The following is an 18,449-nucleotide window of genomic DNA, read 5'->3' as shown; positions in this document are numbered from 1 at the left end:
GAAGGCTCCCAGGCACCTCGTCCTTAACTGTTTTATTTCTGCTCCTGCACATTGATATGCCTTCGTTTTATATTCATGTAAACTATGACAATATTAGGAAGATGTATATCTAGACAGCTCTTAGTCTAGACTGAGAAAGTGAGAGTGACCAGTCACTCTTACTAGAGTGACATTATGAGACCAAGAAAGCCTTGTGGGCCACATCCAGTTGTAGCAGTAGGTGTCAACTTGCTTAAATGCTTCCCACCCATTGTAATACATGGTTTCTTAGGCTGCAAAAAAGCTACTTTGGCTTGGCATTCCTAGAGTCACTTGATGGTAGCACTACATCAAGTGGATTATTGGTGCTTCCATCTACCACATAAAAAAAAAAAAATCAGCTTGCTTAAGAAAGTGGTGTTAACCACTATTCCTGTTGGAATGGAGTTTTTTTTGTATTAATGAGTACCAGAGTTAGTAATCATTTGGGAAGAACTGACCATTTAAATTGTTTATAAAGTAACCTTAATTTGCTGGTAAATGACATCGTCTATCAGCTGTTGAGGTTACACTGCAACCAAGCAGGTCTGGCATAAGACATTTAATGCAAGAAATCTATTATTTTTGCTTTTGTTTTCAAGATGGCCTCCTTCCTCTCTCTCTGTCTTAAGGGGTGCAGTGTGATGTCCCAAGGTTTGGAAGTGCTGATGCTTATATACTGATTTTTTCATGTTTTTTAGGACAACTTAGCCGGTGGAGTTGACGCCACCTCAGCGGCGTCGGCAGACAAAGTTAGTTTTAATTCTATTGTCATGCCATTTGAAGGGATGTTTTTGATATCCTGATGCAAACTTTTTCATTTTGATTTTGATTCATTCAGCTTTTATAATCTTTCCAAAATATATAAAGCCAGTAATCACCAGAACCCTCATGTTTTTCTGTACTGTACTTATTTTTCAAGTGTGTAAGTTACAGCAGTTTAGTACTCAGTTATTGCATGAAGTTAAGAAACTGTTTCACTGTTTAAGCTAAATCAGGTTTTAGTATGCATTAAATGTTAACTCTTTGTGTGACACATAGAGGGTCAGCATGTTTGTGTCATGAAATGTAAGTTATCTGTACCCAGGGGGGGAAAAAAAATGGTGGATATCCTAGAATTATGTACATAAGAATTTTGATATTTCTGAGTGAGACTGCTTCATATTTAACCGGCATAAGAGAGATATGTCATGCTTGTCAGTTGAATACCAGTTAAAGGTTATGTTTTAAGTATGCTTTGACTGTGCATAAACCCACGCCATTTGTATTCTGGATGGATATGTCAGTTGCTCTTGATAGCATGGGAAAGTCCCAAACACTGAGTAGGAAATTATTCTTGATATGTCGTAGTTATGAACCCAGAATTATATTTTTCTTGTCAGTAGATAGGAAAAAAGAGTACCTAAAAATTTAACTTGAATGTCTGGTTTATTCTGAACAGTATTCTTTGCTTGGTAGTCCCCTTGATGCACAGGCAGTAGCATGAAGTAAGCTTAGTAGTACTGTGCCATATTGCTGAAGTGTACGGTAGTCAGCTAGTGTAAATTCATCTTTCCTACCCATTGAAGTTTTAAAAGCCTGACCACTTAACACATCCCGTGTGAAACGTCGTTGTTGGTATTACATCGTAAAAAAGAAATCATTCTGACTGTATCATGGTGGATAATCAAAAGAACACACCAAAAATTATATACAATTTCATGCATATTTATACAGTTAATTTAGTATATTCTGTTCCTTATCTCAAAAATGGTGATGAAATGCATGGCAGTTTAGCTTGAAGTGTGTTAGCTCATTATTAATATTTTTCTTATTATTATTATTGCAAGTTCTGACTTACTAGTATTGTTAAATGAACAATATGAAATGGACTTCGAGTTTGAGTAAGTTTGGAAGACGTCAAGGCAAGATTATGCAAAGAGAAAAAAGTTTGCAGTGGACACAAAAATTAGGATTTTCTTTTATTTTGATTAGATGAATGAATGAATGAATACAAAATAATTTTGGGAACAAAAAATTAATTACTTTCATTTATTTGTTTGTTGTTGAACAATAACAAGTATATAATTGATCAGTAATGAGTATATACACTAATATGACCAATTTCTTTTGTAACATTATGTCAGCTTATAAGAATTTAACATGTCAGCCCCTCCAATCCATTGCCTTATATATATTTTTTTCTTGCTGTCACCAGATGATTTAACTTGGCTTTGGAGAAACTTTTTTGCACAGGAGGAATTAGGTATAGTCTTCATTATCACCTTTGCTTCTAGAGGTTTGGTTTAAGTTAATTAAAGCCAGCTGATGGTTGCAAGAATAAAATGTACAAAATTCAGTGTATTGAAGGGGTTAAGAGTGTCAGATGCTTTTAGAAAATAGTGTTGGCTGATACATAACACACCGCCTCTGGTATTGTGTGTCAGCCGTCTGGGCCCCCACCGGCGCCGTGGGTGATCAGTGCGGCGGAGAAAGCAAGATATGATGTCATGTTCCACAACGCCGACCTGGACAAAGATGGATATGTCAGTGGGCAGGAGATCAAGGGAGTCTTCCTTCAGTCTGGCCTCCCACAGATGGTTCTTGCTCATATATGGTGAGATTATTATTTTTTCATTGTTTTACACTGATATTATTTTCTTTAATTGTGTGCAAGGTAAGAGTTTCCATCAGATGAATCTAGTCATTGGGTGGTCGCCAGAATAAATTGCTTAATTGACATATGCCTTTCATAGGGTCAAGGGGTAAAAGTGAAAAGCATAGCTGTACTCTTTGTAAGGTGGTAATGATACTGTTTTGGAATGACCTAAAGAAGTGGATGGGTTCCCTAAGAGGTACTGCCATGGGAGTGATGTGGGGCCAAAAAAAAGCCTGGTAGCTGGCCTTGCATAACATTCCCCGGCAGGAGACTCAACCACATGTATACAGTCAAAGTCCAGATCAAAACTGCTACTTATACATTTATCTTTATCATAGCTTCAGTCTGTTTCCTGGGGTAGGCTGGACTTGTTTGCCTTTGTTGGCCTTTGGCCTAGGATAAGGCTAGCTGAATTAACACTAAGGCTGTAGGAAAGGGTTGGAAACAGTAAGAGCACATGGTCATTGAAAACCAGTGGATTGCCTTAATTGTCCACTGAACCACCAGGCACCATAATGTGGTTATATGGTTACCACCCAGCATAGTAAATGGTTTCCTGGTGTACAGGAAACCATTTCACTTTTCACTCAGTGTAGAGTCATCTGTAGTCAGAACAAAGAGGAAAGAATGAAGGAAAGAAAGACAGAAGAGGAAGGATGGAAAGAATGAAGGAAGAGGGGAAAGGGCAGGCACTCGAGAGCAGCATTACATCAAGTGAGTGGATGGTGAATCCCCCCACCAACCACCACTTATTTAATCAAATGAAATTTGCCTAGGGATTCATTAGTTTTGTGTTCATGTTTAAATGTAATAAACTATTTTGTTTCAGGAACCTTTGTGATATGAAGCAGACGGGAAAGCTAACATCAGAGCAGTTTGCATTGGCCATGTGGTTCATCCAACAGAAACTAGCGGGAACTGACCCTCCTGCTGCCCTTACCCCTGAGATGATCCCTCCCACCATGAGGCCCAAGCCAGCTGCTGAGTCCAATGTAAGTCATTTCAGTGAATGGCCTTTATGTAATCTTGCTAAACAAGTTGAACAGACAGAATAGAGAATGATTAAGGGCAGTATTCAGAGTGACATGGAGGCTATGTAGTCTCTTCCTCAGCAGTGTACGGATTTTGAATATGATACTGTAACATTCTCTTTGGTGCTGTTTATTTTATTTAACCCCTTAACCGCGGGGATGTCAGGAATGTGCCGTGTCCGTCCTGCGGGGATAATCGCACTCTGATTGACTTTTTAAAAATATTTGCCAAAAATCAGTTATTAGTCCTAGAATATTACAATTACTTAAGCATATGGCACATACCGAAGTTGGGTAACGAAGTCTCCACTTTACACTTCCCAATACCCCGTAATATGGTTACCACTGCCTGATATGATCATTACAAACACTATTCTATGAATTTCAAGTAGTTTGGAATCCATATTCCAAAAAAAAAAAAACACTGTGAAAGCAATGGAAATTACAAGTGCATACGAGCTTTCCACCCGCGCTCGTTCCCCGATGGTATTCTGAGGCGGAGCTGTCATTTATTATTTATAAACACACTCACACTTTATATTCCTAGTACTGTACTTTATTACAGTTATTTATCCATAAGTTTCTTTCAGTACTAGTAGTTTATTTTCATTCCAGGCATTCACTTTCTTGTTCAGTAAACTAGCGTAGAGAGCGCAGCTTTCACTTTCACTTTCATTACTCCAAGTATTTATACACTCTAGAGCGTACCTTTCATTTTCACTTCTCCAAGTATTTCTACTCATATTCGTATATTACTAATTATTTACGTTTTGTATTTTATTTACATTATTTACAATTCTATTTTATTTGAGAGAGGTGAAGTCAGTGAATGTACAGCGAGGTTGGATGGTAAGGAATTGGAAAATGTGAGTACGTTTAAGTACTTGGGTAGTGTGATGAATAAGGATGGAGGTTTGGAGGGTGAAGTGCTTGAAAGGGTACAGCAGGGAAGAAAGGTTGCTGGTTCTTTGAAATCAGTGATAAGAAACAGGGAAGTGAGCATGGAAGTGAAAAAGTTACTACATGACAGTATTGTGATACCAACTCTAACGTATGGAAGTGAAGCTTGGACGTTGTTGGAAGGACACAAGTCAAGAGTGAGAGCAGTGGAAATGAGTTATTTAAGAGGAGCCTGTGGAGTCACATGGAGAGACAGGCTGACGAATGAGGATATAAAGGAGCGTTGTGATGTGGATGTGATAGGAAGCGTTATGAGGAACACACTGAGGTGGTTTGGCCATGTGGAGAGGATGGAGGGTGAAAGACTGACGAAGAGAGTGTACGTGAGTGAGGTGGAGGGGGGAAGAGGGAGGGGGAGGCCGAGGATGAGATGGAGGGATGGGGTGGGGAGGTATATGAGAGAGGGGAGTGTGAGTTGGAAGCAGGGCAGTGAAATGGCGGGGGACAGGACGACTTGGAGGCAATTTGTTTGTGGCCACCCCAAACGGGATTGAGGTGTCTGGCAGTAGATAGATAGATAGATAGATTTTATTTACACTGTTATGCACTGTCACTTGCAGTAACTTATAAAACTATTTTCCACTGTTCAGTTATATGTACAATCATTGCTGTCACTTGCTGTTTACACGTTATTTACACATTATTTCCATTTCCACTTGCACTGTTTTAGAGTCACCAGAAAGATTGTAGTCACTGTCCATCATTATCATTGATAAATTAGCCAGTTCACGTTCCACAGCAGAGTCAGTCCTTTACCCCTTCCCACATGTGGTTTAGTAGGAGTAAAGGTCACAGAGGCCTTTACAGTGGGCTAAGAAGCCGCGGAATTGGACAGGCGCGAATCCAACATGGTTTCACCTTGAAAGACAACAGTAAACTGAATGATGTGGCCTAGGGGCAGGGAAGGGTTGACAATGTCAGTGTGGTGACAGCTGCTAATTTTTTTGCTATGAAATGATTGGCAGGAAATCTAGACAGTACATAATAAATTAGGTAGTTCCAGGTGAATGTAAAATATCACTTAGGCTTCTCCCTTCCTTTCTTATACAGTATATATTTTTATTACGAGAATAGGTCATGCGGCATATTTCAAGGGGAAATAAACAGGGAAAATTAGCAAACGAGTGCATATGGGGTGTTGCCAGGTGATAATTAGCCCATTCCAGATGTATGGCAGTATCAATTACCTTTTCTCTTTCTTTTATATATTATTTTGTATAAGAATAGGGCATAGGGCACATTTCAGTGGATAAAATGAGTGCAAAAAACCGTCCAGGATTTGCGTAGCGCAGCGCAGCTGGGCAGGCGGGAGGAAAGGGTAATGGAGGGGAGGTAAGGAGGGGAGTCAAGGACAGGGGAAAAATGGCTGAATTGTCAACAGTGGATGGGAGTAAAGATGACATTAGCAGAACTGACTATAGCTGGTCACTGGTAGTACTGATAGATGATACAAGCCACCACTTGAAAGCCCAGGCGAATTCAAAATAACACGGAAGCACAAAAGTGACGCCCCGTGGTCTGATCCCTTGTGCCCAATCGTCACGAAAGTGACACCCTGCGGTTAAGGGGTTAAGTAGCATCATAATTTTCATTAATAGCATTCAGAAGAATAACGAAGTGTTCTGTGCCAAATAAATCGAAAGGAAGAGATGTTACAGAATCACCAAAGCCACATAGAATACAACCTCTGAATGACTCCGAATGGCAAGTGGCTCCAGGTACATTGAGAATGCAGCAGAAAAGAAATGCTGAAGAGTACAATTTGAAGACCAAAATGGAATGAAGTGAAAGATTGTTGTAAGGAGTGTTTTTATTGAAATTTTGCCTGATGGAAATATCTGACATGGTAACACTTTCTTCTTGAAACATGTTTCTGCTTATATCCCTGTAGTGGTAGAGAATGAGCATGTCCCTCTTTTGGTGTGTTTATGTTCAGCTGTCAGATTTTGTCCATTATATTATTATGGATTTTTTTTTTTTCTCAGTGCTTTGAACATGTATGAGAGTTGTAAGATGACATCATGCTATCAAAACTGTGTTGCTTGATAAAGTGAGGGAACCCTAGAATTATACTTCTCCTGAGGTGGATTGCAAGATAGAGGAAATTTTGAGTGAGGTATTTAGGGGTGTTTGGGATGCTGACAGTAGGATAGGAAGTGTTGTGTTGAGAGACAGCCACTTAGAATGTGGAGTTATATTACTTCGGTGACATGGTGAGTGAAGGAGATGGAGTACAGCCATGTTCCATTGTTAGGATGAAAATTAAATGAAAGATGTTTAGGGAACTACAGTTTAACCCCACCTGACTGTGCAGAGAGTCTCCTTTCATGCTTAGGGTACTTTATGCAGAATTGTGAGAACTTATTTGCTGTGCAACAGTGAGACTTGATGAATGAGAAAAGAGGATACAAGCAGTGTGGATATGTTGATATTGATAAGTAGGGCATCAGTGAATGAGAGAACTGAGAATAGTGTATTATTAGAGGGATTTGGCATGAGAGATATGAAAGAAGTGGACAGAAGTGGATGATTAAGATGGTTTGGACATGTTGAGAGGAATTAGAAGGGTGACTGGTTGAGGAGGGTTACAGGTACTGGATTGAAGAGGAGGGGGAAGAGTGCCTAGAAGTAGATTGAGGAAGATGTGGATATTCTGAATGGAGATTCCAGGATAGGGGATTGAGAAGGGAAATGGTTCAAGTTTGTGACTTATGGAGAGCTGTCAGGGAGTTAAAAAACCTATTGTGCTAGCATAGTCCAGTATAAGCACAATGTGACATAACAGAATGTGATTTTCAGAAATTATATGCTTTGAAGACCAACAGAATTCAAGGTTAATATAATATTTTGTCCCCCCCCCCCTTTTGAAATACAGGTTTCAAAAATTTGATTAAAATAAATCATTGTTGCAGTGGATATTGGTGGCTGTTAGTCATAAAAAGGCATCTGTCAGTATCTTCAAGGTTTTTTGTTTCTTTTTCCAGTGAATTACTGCTTTAGAAACATTAGCTGTTTATTTTATTTTTGTTTTTTAGTTATATATGGTTTTAATATTTTTTTTTTTCATCAGGTTATAATGATATCTTTATAATCCAAACCATAGATACCATCACACTTTATACAGTAAAATCTTGTAGTAAAGTTATCTTCCATAATTGATTGACAGATCAAAGAAAGAAATTGGTCTCCTCCAAGCACAGTTTGAATGTGTGCTGTATGGTGAAGTTGGCTGCCCATGTCAGGCATGTGCAAGCCAGCTGTTACAATACATACATAAATACTCCATGGAGAAGTGTTCTTGAGAGCTTGTGATGGTTTCTCACATCACTTCATATTCAGCAGATCAAAGCATTAGCTTACTCCTATCCTTCACCCTGTGGCACTATGATCTCACGAGATTGAGGGACTTTATTTTTCCTCTCCTCTACTGATTGTGTATATATTGCACAAGTAACTGTATACTGTATATGCTTTCAAGGAAGCATTTGTTTTTGTTTTGTCAGATATTAATAAGCATATTAAGAATGGTTCACTCTGTTACTTATCATCCCTGCCATATTTTTATTTTTCACTTGAAAATTGGTCAGCTCCTCCCCTGTGTAGCTGGAGGTTCTTCCCGCGCAGCAGTTTTCAAACACTTTGTTATTCCGTTGCCATGCATTCTGTCCATATGTCCCTGCCACCCCAGCATGTCCCTTTTTGTCTTATCCACAATACTATATGTATACAATAAATTGTTCTTGCATGTTGTATTGTTTAACATACTGCTGTTTGTTTGTTTTTGTTTTTTGTGCTGTTTATTTTTCATACTGCTTCTACTTCACAATTCTGAACTCAGTTGCTGCTGTCAGGAAACTTGTATCAGGAACTCAGATCTGACATGTCACTCTTTCCAAATAATGAAATGATTATATTAACATCATGGAGAAGTAAGTGGTGATGCTGTGTGTGAGAAGCAGAAGAACAAGAAATGAGTGAGTGAGAGCTTGTACAAGGAAACAAAATCAAATGATGTTTCTACAATAACCACTCCTAATTTGATGACTTTCAGGCATAAGTGAGATGTGTGTGGTTCTGTTGTGCTTACTCTTCAGATTCACTCACTATAAGCTAAAAAGTTTAAACTACATTGGCAGCAGCCAGCTTCGCACAAGCCTGGTTTGAGAGGTTGATAATAATTGTAACAGTTTTTTTATTTTTTTTCCCCTCAGAAGGGACACTTACTGTAGCATACTGCATTTTGTGTGCTAGTAACTGCTGTTCAGTTGACTAAGGTTTGTCTAAGAAAATAATTGGGATGTAACCAATGTGATTGTTCATTTTAGGCATGGAGTGGATTAACATACTTTTCTCTCCCACTTTGGTTTGCAACAGGTGGATCTTTTAGGTGATCTAATGGGCCAAGTGGTTGAGGTATGGACTTCTTTAGATATTAAGTATATATTGTGCCATATGTCGTGCTTTATGTAGAAGCCTGGAGCGTACGCATTGAACGGCCAGTAGGAGTGCTGCCCTGGTGGCTATTAGGCCTGCCACAGATACATAGGTAGTGAAGTAGGGATCCCTTAGTGTGTGAGGCTGGATCATGCCACTGCTCTATAGATTCACTTTATTCATGTTGGTTTGCTTTCTGTGTTTGATGGACCTGGATGTGATTAGGCCACTTGGGGAACCAGAGTGACCTGACTTAGTGTGTGCAGTTTAACAAATATATAAATAAACAGTGCATGCCTTTATAGGTGGGTGGATCTGGACCTGAAACAGCCAGATTATCCAGTCTCTTACATTATGGAATCTCTAAAAGTAATGCTGCTCAGCATTTTGTAATACAGTACAGTATTGAACTATACAAGGCTGCTGTTATCACCTGATGAACCTTGGATGTAAATATGTTTCAGTATTGGAGGCATGATACATTTTGCACCTCATTGTAATCTAGCACTGTATTGAATTTTTATCCGATTCTTTGATCCTAAAGGAACTTATATTGCTTGCTGACATTTTTATCTTACATGTTTCTTTATGGAGAGTAATAAGGAATAGTAAAATGCAGGATATGCATGATGGCATAATATTTGGATTTAGTGATTACTCTTGAAGCAGTGTAGAACTACTGTAGTGTAATGAAGTTGAGAGGTTTGTCATTTTGGCCATAGGTTGATTATGCTGCAGTGGTAAGCAGTGTAACTTTGTGTAAAGATGCACGGTGCTGGTTTTAGCAGGATGAATGGGTTAAGAACAAGGGGATGGAGTCGCTCTAGGGTGTTTGTTTTAACCTGATAAAGATCCGTAACCTCGTTGAGCTCAGTTGGTAGCCAAGTGTAGTCAGATTGCAGGGTTAATTTACTAGTAACTAAAGAGACTCATTCCTGCCTCGCAAGTAAGGTTCATTGAATTTAATGCAACCATGACTTCATATTGAAACTGCAGGAATGACCCAGTTCTGGTAGGTGGAAGCAAACCACGAAATATTAATGATTACAGTAACCTTCGTTGTATGGCAGAGGTGTGTTCCAGAATATTGTTGTTGTTGTTATTATTATTATTATTTTATTTTGTGTGTGTGAGTGTGTGTGTGTGTGCAGCTGGTACAGTAAATTATAAGTAAATTGGCTTTACAGGTAGCACTGGAACTTCATTAGGTAGGTTCTGTCATTTACTTTGGACATCAGTGCAGGAAAGAACGTAGAGGCAGCATACACGTGGACTTACTGTATTATGTCATGAATTTTTAGCCCTAAGAGAAATTCATATTTACAAGGCAAATGGCAACACGTTGCATGATGTTGACAGTGAGTCATGTACAGTAATTCATTGTTATGAATAATCTTTAACTTTTTTTTTTACTTGAGTTAGAATAATAATACAACGTTGGATTGAAGGTGTTAAATATTCTGGACCACGGTAGCCTAGCCTTGGGGACCTACAGCTTGCAGGTTATTACGGCAGTGATCCCCAACCTTTAGTCTGCATCCTCCATGGTGCCCTCATAGCCTTGTTATGGAGCCTGTGGGATGCCTTGGAAACTTATACATTATATATCTATCTATCCATTTATTGCCAGATGCCTCAGTCCCGTACAGGGTGGCCACAAACAAATTGCCTCCACGTCGCCCTGTCCCCTGCCATTTCACTGCCCTGCTCCCAACTCACCCCCCCCTCTTGTATACCTCTCCACTCCATCCCTCCATCTCATCCTCGGCCTCCCCGTCCCTCTCCCACCCTCAACTACATTGGCAGTCTCTCACTCTCCATCCTCTCCACATGGCCAAACCACCTCAGTGTGTTCCTCCTAACGCTTCCTATCACATCCACAGCCACACCACAACACTCCTTTATATCCTCATTTGTCAGCCTGTCTCTGTGTGACTCCACAGGCTCCTCTTAAATAACTCATTTCCACTCCTCTCACTCTTGACTTGTGTCCTTCCAACAACATCCAAGCTTGACTTCCATATGTTAGAGTTGGTACCACAATAATGTCATGTAGTAACTTTTTCACTTCCATGCTCACTTCCCTGTTTCTTATCACTGCTTTCAAGGAACCAGCATCCTTTCTTCCTTGTTGTACCCTTTCAAGCACTTCACCCTCCAAATTTCCATCCTTACTAAGTACACTCCCCAAGTACTTAAACGTACTCACATTTTCCATTTCCTCACCATCCAACCTCACTGTACATTCACTGACTTCACCTCTCTCAAAGACCATCACTTTACTCTTCCCTATATATATATATATATATATATATATATATATATATATATACAGTATATTAGTACTTGGATGGGTGACCGCCTGGGAACACCAGATGCTGTTGGCATCCCTATGTGTCAAGTGGGGTTGGTGGAGGATTAGTGCCCCTCCCTGTAAAACAATTAACTCTGAGCCCTTGGCCACCCCGTTTGGGATACATGGCGTCTGGCAATGAATGAATGAATGAATATACATATACATACAGTATATACATATACATACACATGTACTTATTTATGGTAGGTGGGGGCACTCACCATCCACTCACTCGATGTAGTGCTGCTTTCTTGTGTCTGCCCTTTCCTCTCCATCCTTCTTTCCTTCCATCCTCTTCTGTCTTTCCTTGTCCTGCCTGTGGGTGATTTTACACTCCCTCTTCCGTCTTTCTTTCCTTCATTCTTTCCTCTTCCTTCTGCGTGTGGGTGACGCTACACTGAGTGACAAGCTAAATGGTTTCCTGCACACCAGGAAACCATTTACTATGCTGGGTGGTAACCATATAACCAAATTTTGGCGCCGGATGGTTTAGTGGGTAATTATTGCGCTCCAGTCGGATTGAACTGGTGAAGGTTTATATCCAAGGGGCGGTTGGGGTTTATTGCTCACATAATGCCACTCAGGGATGAATGAGGCTGGTCACTCTGATCTTAAATGTCAGGACCAACTGCCTAGTCCCGGGCTCCTACGGTCCTTATGGGGCAATGTAGGATTGGATGGTGGATGGAAGGATGGATATATATATGTATATATTTACTGGTATATATATCCACTAACTCGATGTAGTGCTGCTTTCTGGGGAACTGCCCTTTCCTCTCTTCCTTCCTTCCTTCCTCCCTCTTCTTTCTTTCCTACATTCATTCCTCTTCCTTCTACCTTTGGGCGACTTTGCACTTCCTCTTCTGTGTTTCTTTCCTTCACTCTTTCCTCTTCTTTCTGCCTATAGGTGATTCTACACTGAGTGACAAGCCAAATGGTTTCCTGTACACCAGGTGACCATTTACCATGCTGGCAACTATAAAACCTAATTATGGCACCTGGTGGTTTAGTAGTGGGTTATTAAGGCGCTCCAGTCGGATTGAGCCGGTGCAGGTTTATATCCAAGGGTTGGTTGGGGTTTATTGCTCTTGTAATGCCACTCGGATGAGTGAGGCTGGTCACACATCTGAAATGCCAGGACTAACTTGCCTATCCCCGGGCTCCGATGCTCCTCGTTGGGCAACGCTGGATTTGATGATGATGATTACTGTTATTATTATTATTATTAATGCCATCATTACAGTATTATTATTATTATTATCATTATTATTATCACTATTACTTATTGTTATTGGCATCCTCGTCATTATTATCATCGTTGTTTTTAGCTTATTAGTTATATTTTAAACTTAATAATGTCTGTCAATATCACCCTTGCAGGTGGCCCCAGTCAAACCACAGTATAGTAATCCTGAACTTCAACTGGTTGCTGATGAAATTGAGGAGCTAAATTCAGACAAGCTGAAACTAGAGTCTGAAATTCAACAAAAAGAAGCAAGTATCAGACTAAAGAACAATGAGATAAAGAACCTGCAGGTAAGTAGCTCATGAAGGAGAGCTGGGTATGAAGCTTGGTGGCAAATTTAAATCATCACCATCATCATTATCATTATCTTCATCATCATCATCACCATCATCATCATCATCATCATCATCTTCATCATTGTTGTCATTGACATGACTTTTTTTCCCCACTAAAAGGTAGAGCCAGTAGCACGAATTGACTGCAGTTTTGGTTAACTTTGTGAAACTAATTTCCTTTTATATTGCAATCACGACTGGCACTGAGAGTTATGTTTGGACTGTATCAACATTTGGTGGATTGACAGAGTGAGGGAGTTGCTGGTACCGGGTATGTTAGAATAAAGTAGCTTGTACAGTTGGTGGTTCAGTTTTAACTATCTCCTGTTGGATAGTTACCTTGAGAATGCAAGGCATCAGAGATGGGGATGAAGATAGTTATCAGTTCATCCAAGGAGTTCATTTCACAAATCCAGTAGTAATATGTTTATAATTACTGATGCATGGTTTACTTTAACTAAGGTGTTAGGTGGGTGGCCTCATCATTCACTTGATGTAATGCTGCCTACTTTTTCCTTCATGTCTGTAATTCTTTTTCCTGTGTTCGTCCTCATCACTTCATATTTCTCCCATCTTTTCTGTTGCTATTTATTACTCTTCTTTCCACCTCAGGTGGCTCTACACTAAGTGACAGACCAAATGGTTTCCTGTAACTCAGGAAACCATTTACTACCCAGGGTGGTAACCTTGTAGCCAAATAAGAGGATGATGTTGAACCTGCTATGGTGCCCATGTTAACTGGGTGGAGAGACACAAATGGAGCATCCACCTACGAACCAAATCTCCACACTGATTTTCACGCTTTGCTGTGGCGAGGTGCCATTGGCCATCAGTTCACTGCACGGAATGACCTGCAGGGGCAGTTGCCAGTGTGTGGTTGATAGGGTCTGCCTGGTCAGACAGACTGAGGTAGCACGACAGCAAAAACAACTTTAAAGTAAAGCAATTTTGTGTTTGAATGGTAGTGTTTGAAGAGATTTCAGTATAGTATCTGTTTTGGATTATATGCCTGCGATCCTTTACAGAATTTCTTGAAGTAATTTGTAAAGGTTGAGCGAATAGGATCATCATCATATGACTGAGACAGAACAGTACATTATCATCATCTTGACTCTTACTATTCCCACTGAAAGCCAGAATCAGGTAAGATCCATAAAACAAGGAAAAGAAACCCCCCAAGTGGGGGAACTGTCAGGAGCCATGCAGTTATCAACACGTCATTCAAGCATAAGAATCCAAACTCCGTCTCATAGGCATAACCTTCTGCACAGTTTTTTTTTCTTAATAGGTGCATGTCACATATATACAGTACTTAAGTAAATTGTGTAGGTAAGAGGTGGCACCCACCATCCACATACCTGATGTGGTACATTAAGGTATTGAAAGGCTGAATGGTTTCACATAACTGAGGAAACCATTTACAACACTGGGTTGTAACTATACAGCCAGATGGATGCTTGGTGGTCTAGTGGGTTGGGGCATTTTAACAGAAAGTGGCCTGTAAAGGATTGGGTCCAAGAGTTGGTTGGAGTTTATTGCTTATTAAAATACTACTTAGGTGAAAGCAATTGATCATTCTCTCCTTCAGTGTCGGGACAGAGATCCCTAGCCCTGTGCAGCAGTGCATCTGGTGGGGCAGTAAAGGAATATGGTTGATAGGTGTAAAGTACATTTTCCTGTTTGTAAACCACAATGCACATTTTCTTGTTTCTGAACCACAGACTGAACTGGACACCCTGACGTCAACATTACGGCAGCTGGAGCATCAGAAGGGGGCAGCACAGCAGAGACTAGACGATCTCGCTTCTCAGGTCAGTCTGCATTTGAAACTGATCTATATACTAGGGATGGCTGCTGTTTTGGTTTTGGATTCAGCTGATTTACTAAGGCTTGTGCTATGTATTTGAACGTTAGTAAAACTCCAGTTATGTCAGTTTATATTTATTACCCAATACTGTATCTAGCCCTACTTTTCACTCAGGCCAACCATGACTAACTCCTTCAGTCTGCCTGACTTTTTCATTTTAGTTTGTTATTACTGCAGCCATATGTTTTTATTTCGCTTAGGAAAAGTCTGTTGCATGGAAGGGGTACAGGTCGACATCTAACTCCATCTATTTATCTATTGCCAGATGCCTTAATTCCTTAAGGGGTGGCCACAAACAAATCGCCTCCATGTCGCCCTGTCCCCTGCCATTTCACTGCCCTGCTCCCAGCTCACACCCCTCTCTCTCATATACCTCTCCATCCCTCCATCTCATCCTTGGCCTCCCCCTCCCTCTCCCCACCTCCGCCTCACTCACATACACTCTCCTCCTCAGTCTCTCACTCTTCATCCTCTCCACATGGCCAAACCACCTCAGTATGTTTCTCCTAATGCTTCATATCACATCCACATCCACACCACAATGCTCCTTCACATCCTCATTTGTCAGTCTATCTCTCCATGTGACTCCACATGCTCCTTTCAAATAACTCATTTCCACTGCTCTCACTCTTGACTTGTGTCCTTCCAACAAGGTCCAAGCTTCACTCCCATACATTCCATACGTTAGGAAATATGTGTTCTGGGGCGAATAAAATCATCAGGAGATGGCAAGAACAACATGAAGAAAGACATCCTCATGCACAGTGTGTTTTTAATCCTCCAAGTCTCTATTGCCAGAATCTGTCTCTCAAGTACTCCTCTGCTTTATCTTCCTAGATTGTTTTCATCCATCAGCTTCGTCATCTCCCATCTTCATTGCATCTTTGCACTCTCTCTGTCATGCAATTACTGTCACGTGTGGGTTATATATCTGGCGCCTGGAGTAGGCAGCAAGGAAAGAGTGTTACAAAACAAACTTTTGCTTGTATCAATAGGATTGTAGAAAGAGTTCAGACATTTAAATGCAGCTGCAAGTAGATTATGTCTGCCTAAATATCTCAGTAAAGATTCAGTAAGATAATTGGAGTTTTGGTGTATTGTTTTGCTGGATTAGGTCATACTGAATCCCTGGGTGACCTAATACAGTGTTAAGTATTTGGAGATTAGCACAAATCTTTGTGAATGAGATGAACCTTTTGCCAAAATGACAAGAATTATTCAGTCTGCATGACCACCTTTGCCCCTCTTGCTTGGCACCATGTCTGCTAGACAGACCACAGTCAGTTGGAATATGCTGTCTGCTACACATACTACACCTTAGCTTAGTTTGAAGCATTTCTAACCACAAGGCACTGTTTATTGCAATTAATGCTATTTTAAATAATAAGGCAGGTACAGCCATTTTGTCAAGATAGAAAAGACTTCAACCCACATATCCTCTGCATGTCATAAAGGCAGCTAAAAGGGGCTAGAACTGAGGGCTGGAAACCACCCCCCTGTATGTTGGTGTAAGGATTTGGTGACTTACCACTTTATACTGGCAACAAAATGGTGTTTCCTGCAGTTCAGGACAGGGAAGATTATATCTTGGGGCTGGCTTCCTCATTACATTTCCCAGTGAGATAAAAGAGCATTGCTCAGGCTAGCCCCACCCCATGTTAGCATGGAGAAAACAACTGAAGGTGATGATAAGGTTGAATTTGTGTAAGCTGCATTATTAATTTAAACTTATTATCTGGAAATTAACTGCTGCTTTGTTATCAGGAAAATTAGTACTGTTTTTCTGTAGTTTGGCTGTTTCTCTTTGACTATGTGCTAAAGTAGCATGAAACATTGCTGCTGTTACCATGATACCAGTCCAGAATGAGATAGTCCTGTACGAGCAGTGTATTGTTTATCTATGTCTGAGGAGTGATTTTGGAGGGTGTGGTGCCATATATACTGTGTGTATATATATATATATATATATATATATATATATATGAATGAGTGTTGACTTTCCAGTTTAAAATTTGAAGCAGTTAAAGTGATGATATGTGGAGCTGCTGTACCATAATTTTTTTAGGCAGTTGTGCATATATGATTGGTATATGACGGCCAGCTATGAAGTGTCACAGTTTCTAAATATTGACCTGGGTCTGGTTTTTTATCTTTGTAAACATTATAAAGTTCCATGCATTAGTCTTGAATTCATCATCATCATCATCCGGACCTCCTTTCCCACCCTAGGGCAGGGTGAGGAGTAGCAGTGTCTTGAAGTGTAAAATAATATTCCATAGATCATCTGGCCAATTTTCATTTGCACAGATTCATTGATGTACCTGTCCAAGGTTAACGTATTAGTGTTTAAAAAAAAAAAGTTGGATATTGGGATGGTGGGGGAAAAAAGAAAAAAAGAAAGAAAGAAAAAAAAAAAACATCTGTAAGGTTGACTTATTGAGAATGATTTCTTCCTGACTTGAAAACTATTACAAATTACACTTCCCACTTATGAGCTGTATATGATCTGTTCACTCAGTAGGTTATTTGATGCACCTCTGTGACTGTTAGACACTAGAGCATTTCAACACTGTAGCAATATAGTTATGTCCTATAGATTATTGTAAAGAATTATTTTATGATTTATCATCAGTGCAGCATGTGTTGGAGTATTAGTAAAGTTTATTAATGAAATTATGTTGTTAGGATTCTGGCATTTGGCACCATGTACCTGTCTGCTTAAATCAATTCACCCATTACTTTTGCTTATTCATGCCAGGTTTCTTTATTAGACTTTGTTTTCCAGTTATGAATTCATCATGGTCGATGCTTGTTGTATTTGAACCATTATTTCCATACTTGTATCATCTCCAACATGGAAACTCTTAATATCTCCTTGCATACTTTAAAATCTATGGGGTGTCAGCATATCTTGTAATAAGTTAGATCTTCAAATTCTGAACAATTTTGGTGTCAAAATGAAAGGCACCTTAAACAATTAGTACCCAGTTTGTAGCTTATATTATTTTCATAACAAGGGCTTAGATATCAACCATGATGTATTAATAATTATTTACAAACCTTTACTATACAACCTGTATTATGTCTGTGATTTATCCTTTTGTTTACTGTTTTGATATGTTATGAGCCATGCAGTTTGAGTCCCCCCTGCTGCCCTCCCCGAGCACTTGCTGCTAGCCTGTAAACACCTTACCATGTTGTGTTGAAACCTGCAGAAAAAGCTCCTAGAGGGAGAACGGAATGACCTGCAAGCCATGATTGAGGCCGAACAAGAGGAGGTAATCAGTAACACTTCAATTTTGCATCATATGTGGCTAAAGCAGGAAAGCATTTAACACTGTCTGTAAATCAGGTACAGGTACATGTGAATTGCTTTAATAAAATAGGAATTACAACAACAGTGAAATTAATATTTATGTTTATTATGGTATACATCCTACTTCCTTATGGAGACTTCAGTTTACTTAAATTCATTGTTACCTTTCCTGCTTTGTCAGATATCTTTACATTTGGAGAAATCAGTTGTGCATGAGTCACATGTAATTGTGATTGTCTTGTGGTCTT

The 18,449-nt window shown here is 39.8% G+C and overlaps 1 protein-coding gene across 1 annotated transcript in view; it reads left to right on the top strand.

The window, feature by feature from the left end:
* Eps-15 (Epidermal growth factor receptor pathway substrate 15) overlaps positions 1–18,449 on the top strand; it is a 57,972-nt gene that overhangs the window by 12,788 nt on the left and 26,735 nt on the right. The window contains exons 7-12 of the mRNA XM_080286414.1: positions 720–770; positions 2,445–2,614; positions 3,486–3,648; positions 12,818–12,973; positions 14,740–14,829; positions 18,101–18,163. Coding sequence (XP_080142540.1) covers positions 720–770; positions 2,445–2,614; positions 3,486–3,648; positions 12,818–12,973; positions 14,740–14,829; positions 18,101–18,163 — 693 coding nt within the window. The remainder of the gene's footprint in view (positions 1–719; positions 771–2,444; positions 2,615–3,485; positions 3,649–12,817; positions 12,974–14,739; positions 14,830–18,100; positions 18,164–18,449) is intronic.

The sequence above is a fragment of the Coenobita brevimanus genome, chromosome 111 (assembly GCF_032717465.1).
Source record: "Coenobita brevimanus isolate Jiangsu-jjx chromosome 111, ASM3271746v2, whole genome shotgun sequence".
In the NCBI taxonomy this organism is placed as follows: domain Eukaryota; kingdom Metazoa; phylum Arthropoda; class Malacostraca; order Decapoda; family Coenobitidae; genus Coenobita; species Coenobita brevimanus.
This window is presented reverse-complemented; position numbering and strand designations above follow the sequence as displayed.